At 40.4% G+C, this 21,164-nt stretch overlaps 1 protein-coding gene across 2 annotated transcripts; it reads right to left on the reverse strand.

Annotated features, from left to right (window-relative positions):
* Window positions 1–4,619: 4,619 nt before the first annotated feature.
* Window positions 4,620–20,323, reverse strand: LOC124270019 (RNA-binding protein 24-A-like). 2 transcript variants are annotated; one of them, XR_006896656.1, is made up of 5 exons: window positions 19,934–20,323; window positions 18,107–18,233; window positions 15,156–15,210; window positions 14,469–14,579; window positions 6,805–7,044 (listed from the first exon to the last, which is right to left on the reverse strand). XR_006896656.1 is itself a non-coding variant. In XM_046705042.1 (4 exons), the coding sequence occupies exons 1-4, from the start codon at window positions 20,120–20,122 to the stop codon at window positions 6,744–6,746; spliced, it is 672 nt and encodes a 223-aa protein (XP_046560998.1). In that variant the 5' UTR covers window positions 20,123–20,320; the 3' UTR covers window positions 4,620–6,743. The 2 variants fall into 2 exon arrangements, 1 of the variants encoding a protein (XP_046560998.1); XM_046705042.1 differs by lacking the exon at window positions 14,469–14,579 and having other exon boundaries at window positions 4,620–7,044; window positions 19,934–20,320.
* Between the last annotated feature and the right edge of the window lie 841 nt (window positions 20,324–21,164).

The raw sequence follows: 21,164 nt of genomic DNA on the forward strand, positions 1-21,164 counted from the left end.
CCTACAGAGAGAGATACAGATGTAGACACCTACAGAGAGATATACAGATGTAGAACACCTACAGAGCAGATATACAGATGTGAACACCTACAGGCAGATACAGCTGAGACACCTACAGAGAGAGATACAGCTGTAGACACCTACAGAGACTTACAGGCAGATACAGAGAGAGATACAGCTGTAGACACCTACAGAGAGTGATACAGATGTAGACACCTACAGAGAGAGATACAGATGTAGACACCTACAGAGAGAGATACAGATGTAGACACCTACAGAGAGAGATACAGATGTAGACACCTACAGAGAGAGAGATACAGATGTAGACACCTACAGAGAGAGATACAGATGTGTGACACCTACAGAGAGATAGACACACCTACATGAGAGTGATACATGTAGACACCTACAGAGAGATAGAGAGACAGATGTAGACAGGCTACAGAGAGAGATACAGATGTGAACACCTACAGAGAGAGATACAGACCTGCGGACACAGATACAAACATGGCGAGAGATAAAATACAGGTGTTTGAGCATACATAATTAGATGACAACAAGATAGAGAGGCACAAAGAGTCAACTATAGGTACAGATATAGAGGTCTCAGACAAAGTTCTCAGACGTAACCAGATATTGTGCCACGTGTACCGACTCAAACAATCCGGTCAGACACACTGCCACACGGGCATCACGTGAAAATTACGTCGTTTATCAAGCACCTAATTTAATATGATTTTACAAAAACCGGGTTGTTAAACAAACTAAAAGCCGATAAACCCGTGAGCAAACAGCTTATTATTAATACTACTTTGACATATTCATTAGTTTGTGCAATAAGGACTTCTGGAAATATAGAAATAGACTTGCATAATATCCTGGCCGATATTGCTTGCTAAAGCGTATAGGATTTCTAAGGTATTCAGTCTCACTCACAAGACCTGTCCCTAACAAAAGCAAATATTGGACTTTGAGAGTCGTTGAATTTGGGCATTTTTATCACGTGGTGATAGCAAGCAAAATCAGCTCATGTCGCTCGCAAGTCGATATCTGCAGTCTATCAGCCCCCGATATCCAACCTCTCCCGCCACAATGCAGTCGCGACATAACCAATGGTTTCAACATTTCTTAGTTCTTTCAAAGTCCCGGTGAACGATAAAGGGGTTGGCCTTCTCTCGGATAGGGGTCTTGCGCGCCAAGGGGTCCCGCTGTTGATTTAGTCCTCCCGTCTCCCGGGTGTTAAGGGGGTGCAGAGTGGGGATGCCGGGTATTTCTGAGCTACCCGAGAGCAGGGATTCTTTTGGGGGTACTTGTACCGTGCGGGGAGACTCTTTAAATCAGTGGTAGAGGGTTGCGGGGTGGAGAGTCGGTGACTCATAGCTTTGCGGTCAATACGACCACCTTCCCGTTGAATCATGGGTTGTACCAGATTTGAATTTAAATATGTTCTCGATCGCGGGGTGACTGGCTTTTGATACTCGCATAGTGACACGACAAGGAGTGTTGTAAGACCCTTTCTATTCTTCTTTTCAGACCAAGCGGTATGCGTTATATATTATTTTCATAAATAACGGTTTCCGTCAGTAGGTTTATTTTTATGGCGATTGATTTGAAACATGTGGTATTGTCACACAATATGTTATTGTCAGCGTGAGTAGACAAATAATGATTTGCCGACTTAGTTCTTTTCTGTGACTATAGACACAGCCATGACACATCAGATATGATAGATGTATTTACACCGGGTACAACAAGGCTTAAAGTGCAGTTGAAAACATAAAACGTAATTCCAGTGGCAAGGAATAAGAACGGGAATAAGAACGATATTTAAATTGAATATAAATAATATATTTTTTTATCGTAATTCTGTCACCACGTCCAGTGTCAAAGCCCATACCTACTACGTTATACGTACAATGTTCAGAGATAGATAGATAGATAGATAGATAGATAGATAGATAGATAGATAGATAGATAGATAGATAGATAGATAGATAGATAGATAGATAGATAGATAGATAGATAGATAGAGAGGGAGAAGGGGGGGGGAGAGGGAGACAGTGACAGAATAAAAGAGAGAGAGAGGTACACCCGAGAGGCTAGTCTGTCATACAGACCCTGAAACAAACATATCCAAGAAAGCCCATGCAAGTCTAGATTATGTGGCAAGTCTAGATTTCCACAGCTTCTGGTAATGAATAAAGTCTCAGGGCTCCTTTTCATTATATTTTATGATTATAATTTAGGAACTGTTTTTTTCTGTAAGATATGTTCATTTCAGAGACAAGATGTAAGTCTACTGAGAGGCCTGTTCAAACGTTGTGACGGAATGCAGTAAGTGCATACTACTGCACGGAATATGCATCTAGTTGTTTGTTTAGTGATAAGAACACAAGGTGCTTGCATATCTGCATAATATATGTGAGCTGACCTGCCGCTGACCCCTAGCCAACACCCTGCGCAGGGAGAAGTCCGGGTGCCCCGATTCCCACGATGTTATGCGAGACAAACTCAACATAATGCACACTGTTGTGTGTAGAGGTTTATGGAGTGCTGCAAAACGCTATTTATTTATTTATTTGTTTATTTATTTATTTCAGAGATGAACGCCAATTCAATTTATTCTATCTAATCATACATTTACATATTTATTCAACGACAAAACATCATTCATTCATTCATTCATTCATTCATGTATATATCCGTCATATCATTAATTAATTTATCTGTACCTTCGTCAGTGAGACTGTCATCCATTCCATTCTTTTGTTCATTTATTTAGCCCTGTATTTGCAATATTGTATAGACGCACATTAAAGAATGACCCATATTCGGCCACTCGGAATGTTAACCAACAAAGGGAGATCACCAGGCAACAAAGTGCAGCTTTGTCTTACTTTCTCCATCTACCAGCATTTCAAGTATCCCAAGCAAATGACCACTTCTTGGTTGGTTCTATTTTAGACCCCCAACAAACATGGGTGTGTCCCACATTTCACCCGGTGGAGTACGTACGTGATGGGAACTATAATAAGCCATATTAATTCCCTGCATGTCGAAAACCATTGCAATCTGTTAGACAATTTGGGGCAGAGAAAGTATACATAAGATAACTGGAGTTACGTTCACCTGTAGAAAAGCGAGACGGAGACATACAGACATCTTCATGTTACGTTGAAGTATTCTTAAACGGGAATAGCCAACATTCCTGATCGGCTGATTGGTCTGAAAGCAACATATATGTACGGTATTTAAATCGCTGCTCTGGTGTTCAGTAAGCACCATCAATACTTTCTCCCGACAAAGAATATATTCATCCCGATTATTAACTGTCTGGTTGATGATTGATGGATATGTAACAGCTGGAATTATTATTATGATTATCATTTTGGATAATAGTTAGTATGTATATTTACATATTCAACGAGTGATACCATTGTGCACCCTTTGGTATCACAGTATGGCTTTTCAGTGCGGAGGCCATATATACATGTAAATAATAATAAAAACTAGAAATATTAAATAACCTTTCATATATAAGTACGCGAACACAAAATTGAGAATAGTGTGAAAATAATTTCCATGTTAAGAATTTTAAATTAAAATCAAGTGAGAGAATAATAATTTGCATCACTTTTAGTCATATTCCACTCATGAACTCACACATACAAATACTGGATTCGAACCTGTGATTTTCAGCCTGATGAGCTAGTGATGTTACCTCTTAACCATCCAACCGGCCGATATTGAATTCAAACCTAAAATAACTTACTGGTAGATCTTTTTGACATTTGGAGTTGTCGCTAAAACAGTGGGACAGCATGTTATTCAGTGTCATCGGCCTAATAACAGAGCCGTGTTTTTGTAGGGTCACGCCCAGGTGCAAGTACGTGTCTCAGTAGAAGTGCACTGGTAAATAATATATATGTGTGACAAGGACGGATATTGGGGCAATGATGGACACTACATGCATTGCTTCGTGTCTGTCTCTACTCACAGTAGTATTGATCTGGAGCGGTATCATTATCCAAAAATCAATGCGTATATAGGCCTGACGTACCTAACCACCCTGTTCTATATACCCTCGCATGCCATCGTAAGCTTGGTGGTCCCATAAGGGAGGGAGCGCCTATAGGAGATATGTCGTTAAAGGTTTCTCAACCATACAGGGTTATTGGTCTGATGGGAATACACATTATTCACTTATCCTCTTCTAAGTCACTTGCCATTTGAATCTATTGTTTGTTCGAAGAAAACCAGCGTACAACACCCACCCACGTGAATCGGATTTGGTAAATTGCTAATTCTACAACGTTGGGCATTTCTCAGTGAGCAAGGGTTGCAGTTGGTTCTTATTAAAAAGCGTAAAAACAAACCAAACCCAAAGCAACACACACACACACACACACACACACACACACACACACACACACACACACACACACACACCACTCAAAACATAGAAATACCCATTCACATCATAGCCTTTGCCATCCCTTATAATAAAATCAGTTAAAATTGCACGCCATGTTATTATTTTGGCTTGGTATCACATGCATCTCTCCTCTAAGTCATCAAAGTTTTTTATAACATAAAGGTAAATACAACAACAAAGAATATATATTTAACATGTTTTTGTTTATTTTCATGATTGTAACATAGGTACAAGTTGGTATACAATGCACACATATTGCATGTGGCATCATTATGCATCTTCATCATTTCCCAACCTCTCCTTATAATTAATGGCAATAAAATTAAATACATGTATCTATGATTATCTTACAGTGATGAAGGTTAGTCTGCATATTCGGTTTATAAGTTAGCTAAAAACGACAGAAATTTACAAAAACTTCGTCATGTTGGGGCCACTACACCTCAACTATACAGAGTAACTGATGTAAAATACTTCAACATTTACATTAAATATTAAATGGCAATCTTTGCCAAAGATTGTCAATAAATAATACAAAAAAATTGTCCTCTTAGTTAGCGCGACGACATTAAAACAAATGTGATGTATATGGCCGGAAATAGTCCCTGACAAACAACTGTTGACTTCCGGTTTGACAGGAAATACTACGTGCACTATTTCTCTGATTAAATACCAATGGATTTGTTGAATTCTCTTCTGTATGTTTGGTAGAATAGCTTGCCTAACGATTCAGAGTAAAGCTAAAAGTTAGTATTTCGAATGCCCACTATGTTTGAAAACAAATAAAACAATAAATACAAATTTTGATAAAAATATACGTTAAAAAGGAACCTTATAAATTGTGCATGGAATGCAGCGTGGTGAATGAGAATGATTTAACAAATTTGATACAAAAATAAAATTCATGACGAAATAAAAGAAAGACCAGCGATGAGTGAGAACGCGTTCACTGCCCATATCTATCCGCCATTAATACAACTGGCGTAGGAATACATAACCTTAAGGCACATTACCATGTGTTTAATCGGAAAAACAGTGCAAGTAGTCCCTGTAGTCGGCTCTTCGCCGCAAGACTTCTGTTGCCTTGGGAAAATGGAGCACGCGCAAATTGAATAAATTAGACGGATTTCACATTGCTTGTTCGGTATGTTCAAAATGTACAAAAAGAGGTAACAATATAATGACTGTTTCTCCTGTATCCAAAACCACCCATAAATATGAACTATAAATAGTAATAATGTCGAAATGTGTCCCCTATGGCATGCCATAGATAAAATATTGATAACAACAATTGTGAGATGGCAGCTTGAGATACAGGAGCAAAGTCTATATTATAAGTTCAACAAGATATAATAAATACTGATTGAAAATGAGACGTACATCTCTAGACAAGTCAAAACATACAGACTTGTAACTTTGTATAATATCCTGCTCAAGACACATATTCTCAGACGTACTCCAGTATTCATTCATGCTCCCAACATATATATTAAAGCAGAGTGTATTTTATAAGGCACTAAGAAGACGAGAGTTGGACGCCCAGGAACATAGTACACAATCATGATATGGGTTAACGGGTAAAATGCGAAACTACGGATGAGAATAAAGATACGAAACTGTCGCTACGATGACGTAAGGGATTTATGACGTAGAAAGACGTGGCGGTTGTTGATAATATCAAATTTATCATTTTAAGCACTTCTGTCAAAATGCATCAGGATTTCATTCCAATTATGGTGTAATAATTCATTTGGCAGCTCCGCCATCTTGTCCTAAAACCAGGTTAATGTCTAACTAGTGATTCTACTATGGCTACAAGTTCTGTTATCTACAGTGGTATCTATCTACAGCGAGATGAGACATATATGAGACCTTACAACATTAAGGTCGCCATGTTGTTGACGCTTTTTGCGGCAAGTCAAAGCGATCTGGACGGAAACTAGGACGACACGTGAACATAACAACATTTGCATATTACACATAAAATGCTGACGTCATATTTTGATAAGCATTACGACATGTGGACGTATATACACTTTCTGGGTTGTATCCATCCGCAGTAAACCGGAATAGAACAATTCATTCCAATAATACTTCCGCACTGTCAAATAGTTCCATACGCTCATTAATCAAGGTATATCCCTTGCATAGACGAGACATAGGTGGCGCCACCTGAGTGGGCATACAGGCAGAGGGTACGTCACATGGTCAGATATTCTCGGACTTTCAGAATATTCGAGTGGACTGTCTAGATTTAGAGTCCGTGTCCATTTGTAATTATGTGGAGATTCCTATGTTCAATCCTCTTTTACTGCATTCGCTCTTGAATTTGTTGTTGTTGGTAATGGGCGAAATGTGTGCCATTTCCATTTGCTATTTGTTGTGGGACGGCGTATGTATAGGCTGCGGGTACTCCGTATCCGTTGGCTGTCGTCGTATAGGGGTATGCATCAAATCCCCCGGTAAACTGACCGGTGTATGCGGCCGTGGAATAGTCCGCGATGTATTGGGCGGATGTAGTTCCGGTAGTAGGAGACAGCGGTGAATGGGGCATTGCCAAAACTCCAGGCGAGGCCAAGTAGGCGGAAGGATACACATACTGTGGAAAGCTGAAACAGAAAATAACATATTTAGATTTTCACTCGTAATATTCAGTCAAACGAGGTTTGTAAATAAACATCTCAATAATCTACATTTAAGAGGGTAAAACATAATTAGGTTTTGTGTACGAAAATAACTGAAAAATTGGCAGAGTATAACTACAACATTCTTCATGCCTTATCATAATCTCAGAGGAACGCCAATTCCTCTTTCGCCAGATTTCATGCCCTGTAAACGCTCATAGCTCAGTATCTTGACAACGGCAGTGTGAATGATTTTTATATCTTCTCTCGACATTGAATAAACACATGAAGTTACAATTAGTGCGGAGTTTGGTCATCTCACTACAACAATTCTCAGAGTCGATTAAGAGCTGAACAAAGCCCATTATTCAATTCAAACACAAAACACACAAAGATAAACCGTTATTCAACACTCGTGTAGTAAAAAGTTTGCTATTCTATGGGAAAGGAAGTCAAGTTCCCGGAGCAGTGAACATGGTGTCATGTCCGGCACTGAGTCGTGCCTACAACCCGCGTGGCCAAAGCAAGCAGAGTGAGCAGAAAATATACATAGTGACAACAAAAACACCTTCTAAATGGAAAATACGACCACACAACAATAATTGCCGAAATGTCAAACACAAAAAAAAAAGAAATCGTCACCAAGAAAAGATGAAAAATGAATTTGGCCAAACTTGCAGTTCAGCTTTATAGACAGGCTGTGCGAATTTGAGTGTAGGTAGGGTTGTTGTCGAGTTGATCCAAATATTTGGTTCCTTTAGCCGAATGGTAAACATAGCGAGTACAGGGGTCAATACTGTTGTGTTATAGCTATAGGGACGCAGGACAAGTGTACATATGCACGGACGCCTGAAACGTAGGACCTTAATGCCTCGAGGTCAACGCATATGCGCACATCGTCTTCCTTTAGCTTAATCCTATTGTGACAGGAACTATCTGACTTGTGTTTTCACAACAAACAACGGTGCCAACAACAGACTTAGTTCTGGTGAAAGCCTCGCAGACAAAACAAACCATCCTAGTGCTTCTACTGAAAGAAAGGTATCTTATAATCTAGGCGTTGTATGAAACTGACACGGTGTGAAAACCAGCAGTCATAAGCTATTAATCAGCAATTCTTCATTGATCGTCAGATCCTTTGAAATTAGCAATAGACGTACTACCTCTGTGACTGTTAGGGCAATAAGCCAGCGATATGACGTCACAAAGTCCCAGTATAATCAATAACTAAAACATGACATATTCTTCAACAATGGCAGGGAAGGCTTCAAGAAATCTGGGGGCGACTAGATATATTTCTTCTCATGTTGAACGCCTTGAACGATTATTGGAAAAGCAGCAATATATTTTGAATTTTCTTAGGTTTGACTTAAGGTGCCTGGAAATTCGCTTTCAGTGTTACAAGAAGGCGAAATAGAGAGCTAGATGTTGAGATTTCAACTACTTGGGCGCTTATCTTTCGACACACAGCAAAAATTACCCGTGCATGATACAGCTGAATGGCGGGCCACGCGGCTCGGAGCTCGGGGCTCGAATTACATCGAGGTTTTACAACGTGTTTTATTATTCTGTCGTTAGAAGCCTATCTACCATCTTTGTATACATTTCAACCTATACAAATGCCTCATATCTAAACTCTACGCATTTGCTTTATTTCAAAAGCTATTCACCGTTAGCAAAGTTCAAACAATTTAATCTGATCAGCGATATCAGAATCAGCTATTTCAATTTGACATAGTTATGTAACTTGTCGATAACAAATAAGCGATACGGTTGTCCCGAATAATGTCAGGGTAGGTATATACTACAATAACAACCGGTCGATACACAGAGCAAATTAGTTCAAAAGCATAGTCGTGCTTGTCTAGGATTACAGCCTCAGATAAGAAGGGACTTAGCATACCCGAAACTGGATACGTGGGTGATGATCTGTGTGGAATGACTTCGATTTCACTAAAGTTGAAATGTACCATACTTGAATAGTTGTAGACTGCATTGTTCAAAAACATATAAAACCAACAAAAGAATGAAATAGAGCGTTTCTGGAGAATAACCGTACTGTGGAAATCAGCAGCACTTCAAATAGGTTCCGCCGCGTATCCGCTCAAGGGTGAAATTTCGTACGGTTTTAACAACCCGGGAAAATGAAAAACCAGCATGAAATCTCTTGTGTTGTGACAAGACATAGACAGACATATACACCTATCTGTTATCCACATGTCAAAACAGCTGCCTTCTTGAAAGGAACGCTCCAATAATTTGAAATCAATTGTCCGAAACAGATTCCTTTAAGCTGTAATTGACCCTTGTTATTTACCACTGCACTAAGACTCGTCTCAGAACAAAGGAGTGTAGTCTGTCGGGAAATAGTATTTGTTTCTTTGTTTCCTGTCTATATGGACTCAGAAAGTATACATATAGTGCTATTGATGTCCTCCGAAGTTACTCATTTCTAAAGAACGCAGTTAAATTAGATGCCCGAATTTCTTCCTTGTTCCAGATGGTTTACGACAGATTAATCTAATATTTCAAAGTCATGTTAATTCCCATCCTGGCTTACCTGTAGTAATTTGGTCAAATCAGGTAAGCATTATTGCGCAGGAATCACCAAGAACACCCATTACGAAGACGTAGAGGAGTGTTAAATGGTTGGAATAAATCTGGATGGGTAAACTAATTCTATGTGTCTGTAAGCTCGTACTCTGACAATTAGACATTCATTTTTCATCCTGCAACTTGACTTCTCGCGGCAGTGAGCTCGTTCTACATGCGGAGATACCACCGTACCAATGAATTATCTCAAATAGATGAGGACATGAAATTATTTGTTCGTCAGCAAACAGGCATCGCCATCTGTTGGAATTAAAGATAATGAATATGCTCTTCTACAAATATATAGGATGTGATCGCTACATTGCAAGAATTCAGACTAATTCAAATGCATATCAGGTAAAACTACCGAAGATTCAAGATAGATAGTGAATTAATGACAGAGTCTATGCTTGGCGTCTAAGCAATTGTTGCAATTTTCTTTTTCCGTATGTGAAGTGTTCCTAATTTTAAATAAATTGCTCCGGTGATTTAAAAAGCGACTTTTACTAACAAGAGCTTTCGTGGTAATGTTTAGGGCTTGTGGGATTGGTATATCGGATCCTCTCGGCTTTTAAGAGACGTAAATCAGAACCTCCTTTTGACAGTTCCGATTGTAACGATAACGATGAAGGCTGAATCAGGTGTCGGTTCAAGTCATGACATACGAAAGGGTCATCTCAAGTCAAGGTCACGTCTACAGGCTAATCTGACAAAATTTTGATGTGCACAAATACGCAGGTGTAGCCTTCGGTACAATGAATCCGAAAGTTGACAGAAGTTTCGTTTTTGTTAAGTTCCTGTTAACACCGGGAGTATATTCGATGATAGATGTTTGGCCCACGCGTTTGCCAAGATAACACCGGTTTTTGTTCTGGTTGAAATACGTTGGTATGTCTAAGGTTGCTGATACGTTTGGAAAAAAAACGGATCCGGATTCACGATCCTCAAACTGAAACAGGTCAAGGCAGCGCTATCGCTTGAAATGAAGAATATCAACATCAGCCGTGTGAGTCAAGGCAGTATACTGCGCCGACACCTATTACACAATAGTCGATAATAAGTAAGTGGCTGCAGATGCGGAGGAGGTGTCTGGAGAAATTGATCCGAACTGTGCCGAGATTTATGAGCGAATTGTGCGTTAAATGGGCCCAGGTGTTCTCTTCTTGCCCGCATTTCAATAGCGATAATCAAGTTAGATGATTTTTACTAGACAAGAGTAATATAAGTCGTATATCTGGTGTGAATAACGAAGACGTAATTATAATACGCTCGTGTGGTACGTTCGCGTGGTTTTGAGTATTCAGGACTTGAGCAATCATCAGCAGACCCTGTACGTGTCGTGACCGGAACAAAGGCTTTCAGTCCACACACCCTAACTTGAAGTTAAGGCATATTCTATCGTCTGGAAGTCAAAATATCATTACATGATGGCTGTGGGGCTGAAAGTTTCGTGATTCTTTACCTATTCGTTGGAGTCAACAGTCTGCTTATGAAACACATTAGCCATGGTGAACATGATCCTTGAGGATTTGAGTTTTGTTTGTATAATAACTCATACCTATCACGCTCAAGCTTTGATGGTTCAGTTTACATCGAGGGGGTAAATCATTTGCGTGGTGGCGAGTTCAGCCTTTGCTTTTTTCTGTCATTTGTAAAGTAAAGTCAAATTTGTTAACGGACGGCGTTCGGGGAAGATGGGTAGAGTTACTGCATTCTGTTAACAGACCGATTGCTGTAAGGATCTCGGAGCAGAAACCGTCGACATCAGAATGTATTGCTTATGTCATGCTGACCTTGACCGGGAAGTCAGACAAAGGTGTAATTTTCACGGACGTTTGTCGTTATCTTTATGCCGAAAACATGTCGTAAAATTACCGTACAGTAAACCATATCCTGTTGGCAAGTACAGGTATAGATGTACGTTTATTAGGTGTCTGATGTTGGATCATATAAACAGCGCTAATACCCATGTTCAGCTATTGAATAGATTCATTGTACAGCGCAGGAATAATATCACTTATGCATGACTATGTATCAAGGAACTGCATTATTAATAAGCAATCACGATATTGATACCAATGCACAAAATAACGGCATGGTAATTACCGAGAGGGCAGAAACGTGTTGCTAAACATAGACTACACGTCTGCGCCGCCATAACTGATCGTCTGCTTTAGAGTGTTGGCGGGAAACATGTGTACCGAGTGACAGCGACAGCGCTTCAGCTTGTGCACGCAGATCACACAGACAGGTTATAGAGCCCGTCCTTCTGATTACACCTCCGATACCAACAGGAAAATGTCCCACCCGATATAGGTTAGCCTATGTACGGATCAATGTTAGCTAACCCGACAACCTAGATCGGGCTATAGATCTGGGAACAGATAACAAGACAGCCTCCCAGTCTTCTGTGTCTTCTCTGGCCTTGCCTTACGGTCGCGTTTAATAGCAGCTGTGATCCTGTGTGTCATGACAGCGATTACAATTTCCGTTCAGACAAACTGATTAGAACAGTATTTACAAATGTGAAAACCAGGACGATTTAGCGAAACTGAAATAAATCCGTCTACACACCGTGATATTACGCAAGCTGCAGGGACTGGGTTGTTTTTCTATTCCCCAAGAGAATATGCGTTATCGGCCAGCTATGGCGGCTGGGGTTCAACGGTAAATATATGTGTATATTGACTGAGGAACGGGGTAACGGGTGGGTATACACAGCGGGGTCACAGACAAATGGAGGTCAGGGTATGTGATCAATCATGCGGACGCAGTGGTCTCACTGCAGTACTGCCTCCACCTTATTATGCAGTCATTTTGAATGCCTTATGAGCAGCCGTGTTCACGAGAGCGCGGCGGTAGTTGTATTCTTACAACGGATTGTAACGGAGAGGGGTTGAGTGAGGATTTATATGTCTTGCATGACACGAGCGGAATAATGGCTGAAGATCCAAGCAGGTGGATAGTATTATAGTTTCACTCAGCTCGTCCCAACAATTACGTGTGGAGATCTGTTCTTTCTCGTATCTACTAGATGCCCTACATGCTCCGAGTAGCTGGAGTTCATCTCCTTTTTCAAGCAACTATTTGTGATGAGAAGCCGTTTCCCTTTATACACATAGGGACAATCACTTAATGTCGAATCTACAGACATACAGTCCAAGCACTGCTCCTCGCGAACTTTAATTAAACCCACAGCGATCTCGACAACTGGGAAATGGAATCGTATAAATTCAACAGCTGCTCACGAGAGCGCAACAGACATCATTGCTTGCCGACCGTTCTGCCAGAAAAAGAACCAAACAAGGAAAGTAGCCAAACCGAAATACGTGAATTCGGTTATAAACTCAACAAATAAATTAAACCCATTTGAAACATTAACGTGTGATGAAAGATTTCATTATTGAAAGTTTACCCACGTGGAGTCTGAGAGACTGAAAGGTTGAACAGACCTCGGGAACTTGTTTCCGATTTGATAGGGAGGTTCTAATTAGTAAGTTTGCATTTGAGGATTTGAGGGGTAATCCCGTATTACCAAAACTGCACTTAATATTGAGAAAACCATGGGTTTCCGGTAACGTAAAATCACAAGTCTGGAAATAGGTAAGAGGGGATAAGAATAGAGGCGGGCACGTCAGAATCGAGTAAAACCCCTCGCTGGATGGTTCCATGACGAAAGACCATACATCAATGTCAGTCGAGACGAGGCCATTTCTAATAGCCAAATTACACCCATAAAATTAGTTAATTTAAGCAGTCCAGAAGGAATTTCAGCACCTTGAAACGATCACCACGTCTCTTCTACACTCACCAGCTTGGCATGGAGATTTAATCTCTCGTACTACTCGCTATCGAAGTTTGAACTGGACAAAGAAAATGCGTTATCTCTCCAACTGATATATGTATGGAAGCCCAGTTTGGGCATAACGTGCAACTGCTCTTTGACTGCTTGAGGCGAATGAACATATGGAGAGAGAGAGAGAGAGCGAGAGAGCTGTGATATCTCATATTCGTACTGTGGACATAGTCGGAATCAGAAGTGTTCACCCTTGACCTTTGAGTCTGGCGAGAGAAGGAACTGTTATCTGGGCTGGATGAAGAGAAACACAATTGACTGTGACACGAAGAATACAATCTACGTTAATGGCGGTTATCAGAGCCAAGAGATATGGTTGATAAGGCCCGGCCATCACACTTACCACGCCACTGCTGGCAACTCGGAAGTCTTACACGGCAACTGTCATACAACCCCACCTGGGTCCAACAACGCAGGCATACCGACTGAACTTACTTAACTTTTCACCTGTATTACGTAAGAATAACGAAAGAGATGACCTTTAACCTTGACCTACCTATTCGACCTTTAATCTGAATCTGAATATGGGTATTATACATACTTGATTGTAGAGATCAGCTTTGAACTTTCCATATAATAAATTTCAATATGAGCAACTACCGGGGTTCTAAGACCATGTGTTGGAGTCTCGGTACTTGTCCTTGGCTAGATCCTACTTTTGGACTAATACGCCTGTAGGCGGTGAAAGACTAAGTGTCTATGTGGGTGTTAGGTCTTACATCTTGCTGTCACCTGACTGACTCAGTGTTGTTAGTAGATCACAACAGCCGCAGACTAAACGTACAACACAGTCCAGTTACAAACACACGGGCTTTAAAATGAAAAAAAAAACTTCGGGGGGATTCGGCGTCACACAAAAGTGGGAATCAGGCCCTCACCACACGCGGCAAGCAAAATGAAAAAAGTCAAACCACGTTAAAACGAAATCGGATCTGGCACAAAACACAAGAACACCAGGTACCCTGTTCTCGTTTGTTCGAGCACTGGTCATCACGTGACCTCCTAAGGTCAAGTCTTCTGACCTAGATGAAGTGTTATGCGTTATGCCAGCTACCCTCATCTCTGTTTGTCGCTATGGGATAAAAAGGAACACATCTTACATTTTTCTCCTTATAAGGGCTATACTATCTAGTCTTAAATTACAAGAACTGTCTCTTTAAATTTCAATATTGACAAAGTTCCTTCAACATGAAATCATAATTCGTTTTTGTTTTATTGTAAAAGAATGCTGAACTTAACACCTCCCGCTTTCCCTTTGTCATAGCCGCCATCTTGTTCCCACCCACCTCTGAAATGTTTTTCGCACTGCACCAAGACTTTAGAGGGAAAGGATTCACAGGATGTTTTCCTACAATGAATCTGATCCCCAGCGCCATCTGGTGGCCAATATTTTGAAACATCAGGGAAAGGAAAGACATGTTGTGACGTCAGCCGCTCACGCGCATGGGGAGGGAGTTTACATTTTCAAATATCAGAGGTTGGAGAAACGTCTAGCGCATATGAAAACCAGATTCACTCTTATAACAAAACATATCTGGGGATCAATTAGCAGTCTGACCATATAAGAGAAGGTTTAGGGATCCTTGTACGCAGAGCATAGCGTTTCCTGTTGAGAGCTGAAGTGCTTTGAAAAGGCTATTAAACTCACCCATATTGACCGGGAAGCATCGGAATGCCTGTCTTTATTGCAAACGGTAAACTCGCTGAAAAGAAAACAATCAACATTAGAAACAACATTAAAAGGTGAGATAAAATATAACAACTAAATAGTGTGATAAAATCAACAATATTTACAAAAGCATGGATCAAAATAAATTATTGTCAGTGTTATTGCTAATTCAAAGAGCATCAGCTTGGATTAAAACATTCAATCTGTCTACCCTTTTTAGAAGTGATCTTTCTATATTCCTATACATCAAGAATAATAACAGCATACATACATGAATCATACTCCATTTACAGATATAGTTAATATGGTTTCATTTCCTTTGTGACAGATATGTTGGTGGCCATAAACCACACGCCATCTGCTTATGTAAATATGCTGGTGAGCAATTTTCATGTTGATAATGTTTGTTGTGCGGACGAAGCCATGTGTTTCTGGGTTCAAGTCTAGCCTCGTGGTAGGATACTCAAATTGGAAGATGAGAACGGATAGCCGTGTAAATATTTATTAATCTTCTTTGAAGTATGCGAAAATGACCATCGTTCGTGAACCCGACAGACGTATGTCATCAAGTTTATAACAGCCGAAAATACATCGTTAAAATCCACATAACAAATACCAGAAGTAGGTTAGAGGATAGGAGGGGAGATAACCCCCCAAATTGGCCTAATTACTGATCGCGGTTATAAACAATGGAATATATTGGCCAATAACTGAACACGTTCTATGAGAAAGAAAACGCAGAACGTAAATATAAACACGTAGTAAAATTAGTATTATCTGGGACACATAAGTAAAAGTATTTGGAAACCAGCAGGAGACTTTCAGAGTTTGGGATTTACTGCAATGACGGAGGGTGCCTGGGCAGTCAATAATCACATTCCGTTTTCCGTTTCTTTTTTCATCACGTATTTTGTTAGGAAATAGAATCTGGTAGCTGTCTTGGCGCTGGATGAGACCGGGGGAGATGACTGGTACCATTAACCCAAAGTCTATGGCCAGATGGCAAACGAGAGAAATCTGCCAGCTGTTTGCAGCGCAGTACGCCTGTTTCTCCAAACCTTCCTTACGGTAAGCACACTACTAGTTGGTACAAACATGGAATCAAATACTTCACCAGGATGAGAGACTGAGTGATTAAAACGTTAAATCAGGCGCCAAGTTTAATTTCAAATGAGATCATTTGCGAAAAATATTAAATTTTATTTCCATGACTCTTCCTATAACAAAAAGTGCAGACATATTTATTGGCATCAGTCGGGTTCCACGCTCACCAGGGTGTTATGGTGGTTATAAATAGCATTACGTATAGTAGTTTTGATGGGCACATTACTATACCTGTGAATTCTTAGGATAACCAGTATCAAAAGCACGTGTATTGCAAAGCCTATAATTATAGAAACATGTGTCGGCGCCATGTTGCTTCATCCGGGTTCTGTCAAGAACAACTCTACTGGACGCTGGCCTTTCACAGCAGTAGCCCCAAGATATGCCATCGACGCGTCCTCGTCCAATCTCGCTAAGTAGAAATTGCTTTTGGTAGAACGTTTAATTACTTGCTCGCATTTACTGATAACAAGGTTAGGAAACCCACCCAGACTGTTTTTCTCGAGCTAGGGTCGTTGTTCAATACCACCGACTAGACGTTTCAACGTCAGAACAGTTTTCCTTCAGTACAGTGTTGATTAAGGACATGTTATCTTACCAAACTTCATTAAGTAGGACAATTCTTCAACCGCCGGTCTTACTTTGAATTGACGTTGGAACTTCGAGGAGGTATTAAACGAGTTAACAAATTTTGAAAGGCATTCACGTTGCCAGTTTAATAAGCTGATTCACCAAGCGCCACAATAGAGGTCAAACATTTAATCATATTTAATCACTTCTGTAAGTGTATTAATGAGGACTTCTGTAAGGAAAGTGCACTAAAAGTCGTCAACGGTATTCAATATAAACAACAATGTAAAGGCAGCGGCCTTGTGATAATTCTGATTCCATTAATAACCCTTTGGACCATCCAGCAGTTAGTGGCTGTGAAGATTCTATGACACGTTTAATTAGGTCTATATGGCCAATTCATTCCTTGCCATATATGCCTGTTTACCAAGACTTGACGGTCGTTTATGGAGAGGATTAACGCCGTTGAGAACAGTCCAAATGATCCGGTCGGCCACAGCGTCATGGTATAGAACAGCTTCAAGTTCATACTATTTTCCTGTCAGCTATTTATTACCCTCAACGCGCGTCTACAGAAAATCATCCGGGTGGATCGGGTCGGCGGGTAACGGTTCTCACATTCCTTACCTCGGGTAGGGGGCTACCCAAATACAAAAACATCAGAGATGGCTAACATTCAAGTTTCTGAATGACGTCATTGCCTTTTGTCAATTATTTAAAGCATTTTTTTCTAACAGTGTGTCGTAAATGACATATAGTTGAAGTGGAAGTACCTCCCATGTTTAAGATTTTCTTAGTGTCCTGTTATTACTGTATGTGAACGTGGCATCGAATAGAGGGTTATAAATTCAGGCCTGACATTGAACTACCATGTATGATGGTAATTTAGACGTTGCTATTCGATCCACCCAATTTATTACCACCAATAGAAACACGTCAGTGTTGATATCAGCTGGTGCAGATATATCACATACCAGCATAAATAACTTACAAAATAGTTTTACAATAAGTGCAATGTTTCAAAATTTGGTTTTGTCGGATACCATGTACAGCTAACTGACAGAATGCATAGAACTTATGCATGATCCTGAATTATGCATGATCATTCCTCGCTACTTATAACACTGTGTGTAAACAATTGATTCCTTTCAACGTGTAGATGGTGTATGGAGATTTTGTCGGTGTGAACAAAGCCTAAACAAGGCTCTTGTGGTGTATTGGGTTGGAGAGGGGTTGTATTGAGGAGAGAAACTTACCTGATGTGAGGTTCCCCCTAGGTTTTGCCCCCAGATACGCAAGATTCACGTTGGCTTTTCTGCCATCAATGATAGGATTTGGGTCCTTGCAGGCACGTTCAGCCGCCGCTCTATCTGCCATTGTCACCTGGAACCAAGCGAAACAGAACACTGAATATCTACATGTAATATTCATGACCGTAAGTACTCAGTTGAGATTCACCTGTGCTATAGACAAGTGAAATGAACAACTTGTTGTTGTACAGCTACCCACAGCAATACAGAAATGCATGCATGTTAAACCTAAGGAATCAGTTGTATATAGATATCAGAAAAAACGTTCTGTTAAAATCAAGATTGATAATGTAATATCACTGTTATCGGCTTCAGGACATAAATGTTTTATTAGAACGGTGTCCCACTTTCTTCGTATACATTCACTAGATCCATCAAGTACATATTTTCAATTGCTTTCAACTCCAGCGACTACGCTGTCAGGTCTCGCACTTCACGGGACGTGTCGGGATTGTTCGTCTGATCATAAACATATGGCTTGTTCATTAACAGGGGGGCTGTCATACTCCCGACATCTAATATTAATTATCACCCTTGTGAATACTGATTGCAGTAGCTCTATGTTCACATGTAATGAACGCTTGGACAGTTCCTTACGCTGTCACCATGGAAACAGATCAATTTCTATTTTCAAAGCACTGACCAGCATAATGGCCCCAACAGGGGAGTCCCAAGGGGGGTTATTGGGGGTCTAGATGTGACATATGTACGTTCAAAACGTGTTCACTATTGTCCGAGAGTGTCTATTTCATACATGAAATCAACAATGCAATTACATAGTACAGCAACGCCCCATTAACCACAAGCAACGAAAAGTACATTAGGGACAATGAAATTGACAACATAAAGACAGAGAGATGTATATGGACTAATGTAAAGGGGATAATATGCGAGAGAATTAAGGTATATTTTCCTTTATAGTACTTTAAGGGCCCATTCGAGGCTGAACCGACAGAAATTGATTGTACCAGTTGTTTGAGCACCTGACAATGAGTAACGGGATGGCATTGAAATAAAACATGATTGACTTGTTATCGATCAGCATCTGCGTATTACAATACTACGAACGCTGATACATTAGTCGGTATTGTCTCTGGTGAACTAAAGCAATTGATGACGGCGTAAACCGCTGCTACGCATGCTTCTGACAGGCTACACGCCAGAACCCTCCTTATCAGAGTGGGTGAGCTATATTACTCTTATCTGGCTGAAGTCATAAAATGTCCAATTTATCATCAGTTTGTGAGAGCACGAGATATAGCCTTGCATCATTCTGTTTTTTTTCTGTTTTTATATTTTCGTGAAATTTACACCGAATGGATCTTGTTAATTTCATGTCAATTTCAGACCAGACAAATATGTCATGACAGGCCCAAATAAAGCAGAGTCGAAACCTAGGGAACTTCGTTGCTCTGTTAAAACCTCATTTCAATGACAACTACTGGAAACGTGTTTTAAGGGTCAAGTTACACATGTCTGATACAATCTTAGAGTGAGAGATTCAAATTGAGATATGAAGCTCCACACGGAAGGCTAAAAACAGTTCGAGTTTAACACGCCAGATTACACAATCTTTACTCAAACGTACATAGTTTGAATTTGGGGAGTGTTGAGAACCAATAAACAAAGACAGGGTGTAATGAATAAACGGGTTCAAAAACTAAATACGTGGGATCCGTGATATAAACCGAGGACAGATATCGTACAGCCTCACCAGATCTCACCCTACGTGTTATTAACAACCATGTGACTGACGAAATCAACTATACTTACAAATCCGTATCCTCGGCTTTTTCCGGTTTGTCTGTCAGTAATAACCACTGCCTCTTCTATATCGCCGAACTTATCGAAGTATTCCCTCAGGGACTGATCTGTCGTGTGGTACGGTAACCCTCCGACGAATATTTTAGTGAAAGTGGTATCCTTTTGCTGCACGCCGGTGGTGGGGGTGGTAGTCGCCATGATATAAGTAGTACAAGAGAGAGAGAGAGACAGAAATACAGAAATAAACACAGCAAAGTCCGAGATACTATGAACAAACGACTAGTAAGGTTGGACGGTAGATGGACAGTAACTCCTTCGCTATTCCGAGTGACTGACCTTCCAAATTGTCAATGCTAGCTACTCTACCTGGACGTGTATTTGTACGCTTGGTCCCGATCAGAGCAGCTCAGCTAAGCCCCGCCCACTGTGCATACATTACAGTCACGTGCGGTAGCTCCGCCTCCAACTAGCTCCGCCCGATAAGCTGCTCGCGATATCGTTTCGTAGTATCTGCAAGAGTTCTGTTGTGCGCATGGAGAAAGACAGGGCATGGGAAAAAGGGAGATTTTTGCGAGGATGTGCTATGGTGGTGCTCTGAATGGAATTTCATTTATTCCGTCTGGAGAGGGTGAAGAGAAAATATCAAAGTTTGCACCATCTAGAGAGCAGTATTTTCTCTTCGTCGTAAGGTGTGGATTTTAGCTCCATGGAAAACATAAGCTGCTAAACTCATGTTTTGGAAGACTGCCAAATCATTGTTAAGCGGCCCTTCAAACTATGTGTCAAAATTGTCGTAGTTGGTCCAACACGGGACTGATCAGCTTCAAGATGGCGTTCCCTACCGACGATCCACGGCCATGTTGGGGTAGACCGGCCCTTATCAACACAATTTGCATGTGAAAAACACAACGTCTCTACAGCGTCCTTGCAATGACATTCAGCCGGTTTCAACCTAACATTTTTTCACAATTTCACATTCTGGAGGCCTTTGGCGTTTTCTTTCATGGATCGTTACCAATCTTCACGAAGTCTTAGAAGAAGATTATTGGGGGATAGATATTTATCAAAGATATTTATATAAGGATCGTTAAGTTGAACGATTAGGTAAGCGAGAGTGCTGTGCGTTTCTGTTTTTTGACGTGATATATACTAATTACGTTTTTATCTATACTCTACAGTAGAAGGCTTCCCATTTTCCATTTTTTATATGATTTTGAATAAAGTTTTTTCTTGTATTCTA

Source organism: Haliotis rubra, unplaced genomic scaffold, assembly GCF_003918875.1.
Source record: "Haliotis rubra isolate DU_JTF1 unplaced genomic scaffold, ASM391887v1 Scf149, whole genome shotgun sequence".
NCBI classification, from domain to species: domain Eukaryota; kingdom Metazoa; phylum Mollusca; class Gastropoda; order Lepetellida; family Haliotidae; genus Haliotis; species Haliotis rubra.